This window comes from Crocuta crocuta, unplaced genomic scaffold, assembly GCF_008692635.1.
Source record: "Crocuta crocuta isolate KB4526 unplaced genomic scaffold, BGI_CrCroc_1.0 scaffold270, whole genome shotgun sequence".
NCBI classification, from domain to species: domain Eukaryota; kingdom Metazoa; phylum Chordata; class Mammalia; order Carnivora; family Hyaenidae; genus Crocuta; species Crocuta crocuta.
In genome coordinates, this window is record NW_027527569.1 from 3690219 (window position 1) to 3702546 (window position 12328).

A 12328-nucleotide genomic window follows, 5' to 3' on the forward strand; every position below is an offset into this window, starting at 1 on the left:
CTCCCTAACCCTCCCCGCCCCCCCATCACCTAGTTGCTAAGGCCAGATTTTTTTAACTCCTCTTTTCCTCACTCCATACATCCAATCTAATACCAAAGTCTTTCTGATAATACTTCCAAAATAACCTCAAGTCTGAATTTTAAAAATATACAAGTGGAAATGAGAATTCAAAGGAGACTAAGACAATGCATCTGACAGATGGGAGAGAAACCAGGAGAGTGTGCAGACATGACAGGCGAAGGAAAAAGAAGATCCAGGAAAGAGAGTGGCCCACGCTGTCAGATGTTACTCAGATGTCAAGAAGACAAGGAAGGAAAATGTTCACTAGATGCAGAGGAAGAAGAGAGCTGATCAGTTTATTTTTAGTATCTTCCATACTGTAAATCCAGGTTTCAGTGGTTTGAAGAATGGATATGAAATTACAAAGTATAGATAATAAATACAGAAAATTCTACTAAAAAGTTTGACTGTACATAGACCAATAGAATAGAATAGAGAACTCAGAATTGGACCCACAAATGCATGACCAACTAATCTTTGACAAAGCAGGAAAGAGTATCCAATGGAAAAAACACAGCCTCTTTAACAGATGGTGCTGGGAAAACTGGACAGCAACATGCAGAAGAATGAAACTAGATCATTTTCTCACACCATACACAAAAATAAACTCAAAATGGATAAAGAACCTGAATGTGAGACAGGAAACCATCAAAACCCTAAAGGACAAAGCAGGAAACAACCTCCTTGACCTCCACTGCAGCAATTTCTTACTTGACACATCCCCAAAGGCAAGGGAATCAAGAGCAAAAATGAACTATTGGGACCTCATCAAGATAAAAAAACTTCTACATGGCAAGGGAAACAATCAATAAAACTAACAGGCAACTGACAGAATGGGAAAAGATAGTTGCAAATGACCTATCAGATAAAGGGTTAATATCCAGAATATATAAGGAACTCATCAAACTACACGCCCGAAACACAAACAACCCAGTGAAGAAATGGGCAGAAGATATGAACAGACACTTCTCCAAAGAGGACATCCAGATGGCCAACAGACACATGAAACGATGTTCAGCATCCCTCCTCATCAGGGAAATACAAATCAAAACCACCCTGAGAAACTATCTCACGCCAGTCAGAGTGGCTAAAATGAGCAAATCAGAGAACTCTAGATGCTGGCGAGAATGTGGAAAAACGGGCACCCTCCTACACTGTTGGTGAGAATGTAAACTGGTGCAGCACCTCTGGAAAACAGTGTGGAGGTTCCTCAAAAAATTAACAGTAGAACTCCCCTATGACCCAGCAATAGCACTGCTAGGAATTTACCCAAGGGATACAGGAGTGCTGATGCATAGGGGCACATGTACCCCAATGTTCATAGCAGCACTCTCAACAATAGCCAAATCATGGAAAGAGCCTAAGTGTCCATCAACAGACAAATGGATCAAGAATATGTGGTTTATCTATACGATGGAATACTACATGGCAATGAGAAAGAATGAAATCTGACCATGTGTAGCAACATGGATGGAACTTGAGGGTTTTATGCTGAGCAAAATAAATCTGGCAGAGAAAGACAGATACCATATATAGGTGGATTAGGAGGAACCTAACGGAGGACCATGGGGGAGAAGAAGAGGAAAAATAGTTGGGGAGAGGGAGGGAGGCAAACTATGAGAGACTCTTGAATCCTGAGAACAAACTGAGGGCTAATGGGAGTGGGGGAGGGGGAAGGAGGGTGATGGGCATGGAGGAGGGCACTTGTTGGGATGAGCACTGGGTGTTATATGTAAACCAACTTGACAATAAACTATGAAGGGGAAAAAAAGAAGTTTGGCTGTGACAGGAGAAGAGAGAGTCATCGCTGACAGAGACACAGAGTTTTTAATATGTGAAAGCCTCGAGATTTTTAAAATTCTCCTAATAAGGTGCCATGTTATTATTATTTCATATATCTTATTACTCCATAAGCATATTCAGTAATACATAACTATGATATTCATTACTGAAATTAGTTAAAATTAAGAAGAATCAAAACCTTCTTCCTCCTGCAGACTTAAGGTTAACTCTTTACTCAGCACTTACAACACATGACTTCAATATCTATAGTGTTTGGGAATCAGCTGAAATTCCCCAAATCCCCATAACTGAAATTTATTAAGTCAAATAATGCTTATGCTTCTCCATCTTCTGTATTTCTTTCTACCTTCTTCCCTCTTTATTTCCTCTTTCTCTTTTCCTGTATCTTTTATTTTTTCATGTGGAAAAGTTCTTAATTGTAGGTACTTCAAATTCTATTTTTCAGTTAAATATTTCTGACAGTGTTAAAGGTAGTGTTAGGTGCTCTGAGAGATAAAGTATGAGTGTGATATTATACTGTTCCTTATCATTAGTAACTGCGATATTGTCACTTATAAGAAAAATATGTTTGGTCATCTGAATAACCAAACATGTATTTTTCAAATTAATATGATCTTTGTCCAGTTTCTGACTCACAGCTCCTGAAGCCCTTGGAATTCCTTAAGTGTTGAGAGTGAAAAAGGTGTCTTCTGTTACGTTAATGAAATGCCCTTTGGTGCACCTAGTGATGGGGCTGGTGGCCAGTGGAATCAGCCACTGATTAGAGAACTGGGGGAGATGAGAAGGGGCTAGAGATTGAGTTCAATCACCAATGGCCAATGATGTAATCAATCGTGCCTATGTAATAAAACCGTCATAAAAACCCAAGGGGACACAGTTCTGAGAGCCCCCAGGTTGGGGAACACATGCAGGTACTGGAGAACGGCATGCCTGCTACACACTGTTTACCTGCATCTCTTCCTTCAGGCTGTTCCCGAGTTTTATTATCAACCTTCTATAACAGACCTGCCATCTTGTAAGTAAACAGCTTTCTTGAGTTAGGCGAGCCTCTCTAACTAATTAAGCCCAGAAGGGGGATATGGGAGCCTCCAATCTGTAGCCTCTCAGAAGCACAGGTAGCAGCCTAAGCTTAGACTGGCTACTGGCATCTGAAGGGTGGGGACAGTCCTGTGGGACTGAACCCATAACATGGAATCTGATGCCATTTCTGGGTAGACAGTGTCAGAATTGAATTGAGTTCTGGACACCCAGCTAGTGTCTCAGAATTGCTTGGTGGTGTGGAGAAACCCCTGACACACCCGTTAGAACTGGTGAGCAGAACACTTAGTATGTAAAATTCACTGCGATCCTGGAGAAAGTCAGGCAATAAATGGGCCTAAAAAATAAGTCATACTGTCTTTATTCCCCAAAAATGTTAACTTTGGGTATCTATTATTTGCCAAACTACATAAATGCTGAAAATTTAAAACCTAAGTAAGGCATAATCCCTGCTTTATCAAGGAACTTGCTTCTCATTACTTCTGATATGTGGAGTAAAGAAAAGATTAAGACATAGAGTTGATATTAGAAATGAGCATAGGACTTTCTGAAGGTACTGAGAAAAACGCCACAAACATAGTTTAAATTTCCCAAGAAGAGAGGAAAAAAATCCTTTCCAGTATGGTTCCTTAAAATAAAAGCAAAAAATTAAAACTTTCAAACCATGAGCTTTTACTTGTCTAATTTACCAAATTACCAAATATGCCTAAATAACTCCTCCTGTTCTCTAATATCTGTTAACCAGTTCCTAAGAAAACAAAGTGCATAACTTGCAGAGAAAAAAAAAATACTAAAACTGGAAAATCAAAGCCTTTAAGAAAAAAATAAATTGTCCATTTTCACTTGTTTGGAATGCCAGGACCCTTAGTGCATACTATTATTATTTTGTTTTTGTTGCTGTTGTTATTTATAAATCTACAGTTATACCCTACCGAGTACACCGAGTACATCAGAGAGCATTTATTGTAAACATGGTGATGGAGATAGATGACAGAGCTATCATATATACATAGAGAGACTATGGTAGGAATAAATTAAGGTTTACAGTGCAGTAAGTGAACCAAGTCCAACACCAATAAAACCAATTAGTTTATAGTGCAGGACAATATAATTGTTAAATTGTGCAGTGCATACCCTAAATCAGGAATGGCAAATTTCCAGCTCATGTGCCACCACCTGGCCCTGCCTTCTCCATGTTGATGTTTGCAGCCAATGCTAGGTCTTATTCCCATGGGGTTCAGAAGTGGCCTCAATAATCCCTGATAGAATCCCTCCAGGCAGTCATTTCCCAACAATTGCAGCTGGTATTCATAAGGAAATCTACTGGCCATCTCCGCTATAAGGGTTTATAAAGAAAACAGTAAGTTAGCCTAGAATGGATGGCAATTCCAGTCCTCCCACCTGTGAGTGAAAGCATAGAGGGAGGAATGACAAGAGCAGAGTATAAATAAAGGGGGCTTAACCGTCAGCACTGAGCCCACACGACAGGGAGCAAGAGCTGGGAAAGCCATCAACATGGCAGAATCCAAACTCAAGGCAAAGGGGTGGGTTAATTCATCCCACAATACTGATTTAGTGCCTGCCACTCACCAGGCAGAAGTCCCAATTTCGCTCTTAAGAAATTGTGGAGGGGAAAAGAAAAGCTGTAGAACGTGTGTAAGCCAGTTAATTAACTTCCCTGGGTCTCCATAAAATTGGGCAGCCATATCAGTCTAAGACTGCTGTAATGAAGTATCACGAACTGGGTGGCTTAAAACAATACAAATTTATTGTCTCACAGTTCTGGACACTGGAAGTCTGAAATTGAGGTGTCAGCAGAGAGCCATGCCCACCTGACATCCTTCTCTGCCCCTTTCTGGCTTCTAATCGTTTGCTGGTAATCTTGGGCATTCCTTGGCTTGCAGCTGCATAAGTCCAATCTCTGCCTTTGTCGTCATCACATGGCATTCTCCAGGGTGTCTCTGTCTTCACTTGATCATCTTACTGGCTTATAAAGACACCAGTCATACTGGCATAGGAGCTCTCCCTAATCTAGTGTGACCTCATCTTCACTAATTAAAACTGCTGTAATCCTGTTTCTAAATAAGGTCACATTTGGAGGTACTGAGGGTTAGGACTTCAAAAATTCATTCTGTAACAGCAGCAAACCTAGAAACCTCTTAACTCTTGCCATTTTATTTTTTTTTAATGTTTTATTTATTTCTAGGAGAGAGAGCGAGAGACAGTGTGAGCAGGGGAGGGTCAGAGAGAGAGGGAGTCACAGACTCTGAAACAGGCTCCAGGCTCTGAGCTGGCAGTCAGCACAGAGCCCGACGCGGGGCTTGAACCCACGAACCGCGAGATCATGACCTAAGCGAAAGTCGGACGCTTAACCGACTAAGCCACCCAGGCACCCCTAATTCTTGCCATTTTAAACACTCGAAACAAAAAAAATGGTGACTGTACATTTTAAAAAGTGTCAGCCATTAGTGATTGTCAGGCTCTGCCAAACCCCCTTCGGAACCATGTAGTCACCACCTTCTGAAATAAAGATGTTCTCTTTAATTCCTCCTGCTAATGTACGAAAACCTACCCACTTGTAACAATTCTGCAGTGTGAGCTTGCAGGTGACAGCCTTTAAGATATTTATTTCACAGCTGAGCACCCTCACACCCTGTGATCTTTCATCCTGACACCATGAGGGTCACTTTAGGACTCCAAGTGGTCTTACTTTCTTAAACTGTGACCTTAGTACAGGCACAATACCCGGAAATATGCAGGCTACCCTAGAACGAACACCTCCCTAGTTGAGCAACTGAGGCATTGGCTCTCTCGTCACTGACTCATACTTTGCCTCACCATCAAGTCTTGTTCGTGTGTTCTGCCACTTAAAGTCTCCCTCATCCTGAATCCATGCAGTTGGCTGACCTTTTAGATCACTGGGATAACATGGATGAGAATGAAAGCCAACTACCAATCAGAGTGGAGAATCATCCAAAGGGTTTTCATCACCCCTCCACTCAAGGGACATGACCCAGCGTCAGAACAGGCAGAGAAGAGAAAGCTTTGGCTTGCCATTCACATGAGACCAAGAGAAAACTGAGGGCAGAAAGGAAAGCTTAGTATTTGCAGAGTTCCAAGAGGGAAAGTGAAGATGTGGGAGCTTTAGGATGGAAAACAGAGACATAAGCAGGAGGGAGGGGAGGGAAAGGGCCTAGAGAAAGTTGTGGGAATCCACCCACTGCTCTCTGCTGGCATGGGAAATGTCCTTGTGGGGACACTGCAAAAGTCTAGTGCCTGTGCAGCATGACAGATTCAAGGGGCACAACACCCATCCTCGAACTCCTTAATCCGGATTTATCACTAGTGACCTCAAATAAACTGTCACTTGAAACTTCTTCAAGCTCCATTTGTAGATTACCTAAGTAGAAACGAAGACCAAAGCAGAAGCAGGAAGGTAAAGAGAATCTAATCACCCCCAAGCTGAGCACCGCGTCTGGTCCATTGTGCAAATCAGAGATAGTATCAGAATCAAAGGGACCCACCCAGAAACAACAAGTAAGCTATACCACAATCCAGGACTCCATTTTCCTGGGTACACAAACTGTATTCTATATTCCTACATTACTTCCACAAGGTGAATGAGTCTTCACCTCCCATTTTTTTATTGGCGTATATCACTTACCACTCCACAGACCCCACTCCAGCCCGAAAGCCAGCGTCAGGAAGGAGGTGCAGCAGGCTGGTGGTGGTTCCCATCACCTCTCTCACGTCAAACTCCTGTAACACAATAAGCCCACTCCCCGACATCCCACTTCTCACAGTTAGCATGTTTAAGTAAAGGAGATGTGATATAGACATGATTTAAAATAAAACAAAAAGAAAACTGATAACAAATAGATGGGAATTTTTATTGATAGACCATGATTTCCTACTGAATACATAATAGAATACAATTAATAATAGCGTAACATTCTAACATTTAAAATTTAAACCTTTAGAATCACTTTGATCAACATATAATGCTTTAACTTCTGGAAAATAATGTTTTCTTTCAAAAGTATTCTTCTCATATGCAAAAGAACATATTAAAATAGGGGTTTATGAATAAAACTGTATAAGTTTCCTGTGTAGAAAACAGTCCTGTGGGCTCTACCACATCAGTTGCACTCTACTAAAAATCCAAAACAGAAAGTCTTGAAGGGCCAAAATAGAGCCACATTCTACTGAAGCTACCAAAGATAAATCTTAAAGATCTATAAATGGAACATGACACCACCCTCTACCATTAATTGAATACAATAGGCAGAAAAATGATAAATCGTAGCCTCATGAAAACATGAGATAAAATTATTCTTAAAACATGAAACAACGTGTGTGTTAATATCACTCATCCCTACTCCAAAGATACCCACATATCAATGTGTAAGTGTCCTTTGAAAGGAAAAGCTCAGAAATCATCTATATAATATCTATTTTCCTGGGTTACAATAACTGAAATGAAAACAGCATTTTATGGAATGATGCAATGTGGCACTGTCTTTTGATGAGGCATACAAAAACACAACTCACAGCCTAGAAATAGTTTTGAAACAAGCCTACTCTCACCAATACATTTACTTAAAAGTATATATTTCCTGGGGTACCTGGCTGGCTCAGTTGGTACAGCATGTAACTCTTGATCTCAAGGTCATGAGTTCAAGTCCCATGTAGGGGTTAGAGATTTCTTTAAAAAAAAAATAAAGTTTCTTTAAAAAAATGTATATTTACTGCTTAGTTTCTGGAAGAAAGTAGGATAAATGTCCTGTATTTAAAGTAGTGATAAAGTAGTGATAAAAATAATTGTACCTCAAACTACTCCCAACATAAGATAGTAACATAAATAGCATCTGAATACATGCTATGAAAATTTTAAGCCCTTAAAAGTGCTATGCTTTATTGGAGCTTGAAAACAAAAAAAAAAAATGAGGAATATACTCTTCTGTCTAACAGAAGCCTCTAAGGAGGGTAGAATAGACTCTGAAGCTGACCCAAGAGCAAGTCCCCTTACTATAAGTGCTTCAGACTTCTACGTCCAAGAAAATGATGCCTCCGAGAATATATAGTGGCATCTGGACCCAGGGCAGCCACTTGGCAAATTCAAATTAAGTACTGTCTTTATGTTAAGAAAGGAGGTATTTACAACATATTTCTATAAAAATTGATATTAAACTTCAATAAAGCAAATGAGAAAAAAGTAAGGCCATTACAAAAAACTCCAGATTATATGCCAGCAGGCTAATAAAGCAGCTCATTCTAAAAAAAAAAATAGCTTGACCAAAAAAAAAAAAAAAGGTAGCTCCAATTTTCTTTAAATATCATAGGATAACCAGAAATGTTGACTTAAATAATTGAATTATATCAAATACAATTGGTATTATATTGTCAGACTCTTTAAAGCTATATTTGACGTAAAAAGAATTAGGGTTAAATGTAATTTCTAAAAAATAACTATACCCAGGCTCAAAAGAGTGGGAGCAGGGAGAATTATGCTATCTACAACTCTGACAATCCCCACAGGTAGGATATGATATTACATATTTAAATAACAAGTTGTTAGGTAATAGATGTACATCTGGATTTTATATAAGCACAACCCTCCTCAGATTACACTATGCCCACAGTACTAAACCAAATATACTGTTGTTAAAGTATTTTGAAAAAGATAAAGTATAATAGAACAAAACAGTTAAAAAAAAAAAAAAGCATTTTGTTGACCAGGCATTTTTTTCTGAACTCATAGAACAAACAAATTATTAGTTGCCTTCATTTCTTTTTTAGAATTATAACTGAAGGTAGCAGAATGGTAAAACCCAATATAAAAGTATTTTTCTTTCTTTGAATTGTGTGGCTAGTAGTTACCCAGCCTCTGGAACCACTGGCCAGTCAAGACTGAAAGTGACCTATGCCAGTGTCTTAATAAGGTTCCCCCTCAGTGAAAGAGAAGGGGCGATTTTAAATTTGTTCATATCAGGAAGTGAAATTGACAGCATTCTAAATGGAAGAATCTCACCATAAGCAAACTTAAAGGTAAAATGAGGTTTTTTTTTTAAGATTATTATTCATAGCATAGGAAGAAAAGAAAACAGTCTATACTATCAATTATTACTACTACAGGGCCTCCTTTTCCCTTACGTCTGTGGCTTTTTAATCACTTTTAACCCAACCTCCCCCCTCCCCACCCCGCGTGTAACAAAGTCAGCTCTCTAAAACAGAGATGAAGGAGGATGGAGACAAGGCATTACCACAGCCCCACACACCATGAATCACAGCTGACTTTCTCCTCCTCCTCCTCACTCTCCTCCTTCACTTTTAATAAATTTATAATAAAAAGAGAATGCATTACAAGAACAGTTACAAAATGACGTTTTAATCTGAAAATCTGAAGTACTTCACAAAAAAGTATTCGAGTTCTAGTTTTTAAATGAGGAAGTACGGCCTAAAAAAGACACATGCTGTCTTCCACTGGCCTTTCCATTCTAGTGTTTCCCACTGTACTGTACTAGAAGTTCCGTATAAATTATTTACTGAAGAATATAATAAGGTCCTGCTGGTCAGTATAAGGGTCCCTGGGCGAGGCAAGGGAGGAGAACATCCTTGGCCAATACCCTCCCTGAATCTCTTCAGAAGATACTGTCATCTTTAAAGATGTCCCAGGATATAAAGACAGAAAACACCATACAGGAAGGCCTAAACATAGTAAGTGTCTTTTTTAGATCAGTCTGTTTCAAAGGTGTAACAGAACTACAAGCTTTTATCCACTTATAAGTATATACACGAAGATTATTTACTTAATATTTAATTCTCCCTCTCCATAGACTGCTCTCTGAGGATCTGTTTTCTACACATAGGTTTCAAGCTTGAAAACACTGATTTTAGTAACTCCTACCTTTGTATCCAAAATATCCAAAAGCAATACATGAACATCCACTCCACTATAATTTCTTAAACACCCACTACAATTTCTTAAAATTCACTGAGATAAAAAAAATTTGAAAATTAACTTTAAAGNATGGAAAAAAAGAAAGGAAGAAGAAAGGAAAGTAAAAGAAGGAAGCGAGAAAGGAGAAAAAGGAGGGAGGTGGAAGATGGAAGGAAAGGAATTATTCTTTAAAATTTTCACCCAGATAAATGAATATTATCTTTCAGAATACAGGAGAATCAATTATCCAGGTGCTCAAAGTTCAGAAATCTTAAAGAGTCACACAAGCATTAGATGTCACCAGACAGCTGGCCATCTGACACTCAGACACCTGAGTCTAGAAGAGCTTCTACAGTACCCTGGGCAACACCCAACCAGACTTGAGGGTCAGCAGTCACGTTCACCTCTCTTGGTCCCTGTCAAGCCCCAGCTTCTTTCCCTGACCACAGGGAGGCCAGCCCGCTGCATCTCATCTGGGCTCTTGTACTACCCTGGCTAATACAGTACTAACAAAGCTGTGTCTTCTGGTCTAGGATCTTCTAGTCTAGATCACGTAGGGCACATATTGCTGTGCCCTCTGACTCTCATCCCTGAAAGAGACCCAGTGTGGGGGGCTTAGGAAGTGAGAGGGAGGGCAGCGCACCCTTGGAGCAGTTTTCTGTACACTCCTCAAGCTCTGAAGCAGACTGCAAAGCTCAGGAAAACACATTCCATGTCTCCTTCTCTCCAGAAGAAAAACAGGAAGGTTAAAGGTTGAGGGATGAGATTACAATTGGAGTGAAAAAACATCACTTCACTTAAAAAAAATTCTGCCCCCCTACATTTTAAAAAGAAAGAAGTGAATATTCAATCACAAAGGATATACTGGGACCACTAGGTGTGGGGTGGGCAGAGGGCAGAGTGGATGCTAGAAGGGAACAGAGCAAGCTCCTCCTTCTGGCTGTTTTCTCCTAGTTTCCAGATATCCGCCTGTAATGCAAAAACCAACACTGGTCTCTAATAATGCTTAAGAACCTAGCATTTCTTCTAGAAAATCAAAGGAATAATCTAAAATAACACATTTATTCTGGAGAAGACAACACCTCCATGAAAAACTCCTTAACGATTTTTCATTGCGCACAACTGCAGTAACTCTGATTTTTTGTTCTACACAGAAGTCACATGAAGACATCTGTGCAGCTGTATGTACTAGGACCTAACTGTACACCATTCCCAACAACCCCATAAAAAGAAAAAAATTATTTTTCAAAAATAGTCAGAAGCAATGCTCGGTCATGAAAACAAGACAATCACGTGTGACTGGAAATGTCAATGTTACATGGAGTCTTTAAAAACCAAATCATGGCCAACGGTGCAAACAAAACAGAAGCGTGAGACAGAGCACGAAAACTACTGAAGGGCGACAAAGGGAGGGCGCAGCTCCGTTCTCACAAGGACCGCATCCGCCAATGTCCCCACAGAGGTCACAAGAAGACAGCTTCGCTTCAGAGTTGTAACTCCTCACCGCTCGTCTCCCTGTGCAGAGGCAGACATCAGTTTACACAGGTCCCTAATATAGAAGCATTTACTCTGCCAAAACTTAAGAGCACTTCGATACACTGTTCTGAGTTTTCCATTCTTTGCATAATTTTGTTTTTCGCTACAAGAAACAACTGAAATGCTAAGGAGGGTCCCAAAGCGCTAACCAAATCCAAGAGAGAAACAATGCCTTCCATGCACTGTGTCCACCACGAGCAGCTGGCTGACCCGGAGAGAGAAAACAGACTGCAGCTGCACATCGTGATCCCAAGCATACTTGACTCTCTTACTGGAACAGGAAAGACTTTAAACTGAGGATTGTTTAACCTCCTTGAGAGTTTATTTTAGGGTGTCATTTTCTATACATATAAGCAAAGCTCTAACCATTAGGACAACTGAAAAGAGATTTACCATGGGCTTCATTAAAATACAAACAGATGAAGAGAAACCTGCCTAGGTAATGCATTTCAATGTGTTAAAATATTGAGCTTAGAGGGGCACCTAGTACAGGCCGTTAAGCGTCCAACTTTGGCTCAGGTCATGATCTCACTGCTGGTGAGTTCCATCCCTGGGTTGGGACTACTCAGAGCCTGAAGCCTGCTTTGGATTCTGTGTCTCCCTATCTGACCCTTCCCTGTTGGCTCTCTCTCTCTCTCTCTCTCTCTCTCTCTCTCTGAAAAATAAATAAACATTAAAAAATTTTTTTAATAAATAAATAAAATGTTGAGCTTAGGGGCGCTTGCCTGGCTCAGTTGGTAGAGCATGTGACCCTTGATCTTGGAGNTTCAATGGATTTATTTTTAGACAATTGAAAATGTTGTAAGGCAGACTTTTGAAGCCCATGGCAATTATTTTCCTCATGTTCACTTGAGAGAAACACCATGGAATTAAGGAGCAAAATTAAACCATTTCTTAGATTTAGAAGAGTTCTTTATTTATATATATATAATATTTCAATATATTTAGATG

The 12328-nt window shown here is 39.8% G+C and overlaps 1 protein-coding gene across 1 annotated transcript in view; it reads right to left on the reverse strand.

Annotated features, from left to right (window-relative positions):
* Nucleotides 1-9937: 9937 nt before the first annotated feature.
* Nucleotides 9938-12328, reverse strand: part of CD109 (CD109 molecule) — a 132832-nt gene continuing 130441 nt past the window's right edge. The window contains exon 33 of the mRNA XM_077770293.1: nucleotides 9938-11356. Coding sequence (XP_077626419.1) covers nucleotides 11181-11356 — 176 coding nt within the window. The 3' untranslated portion in view covers nucleotides 9938-11180. The remainder of the gene's footprint in view (nucleotides 11357-12328) is intronic.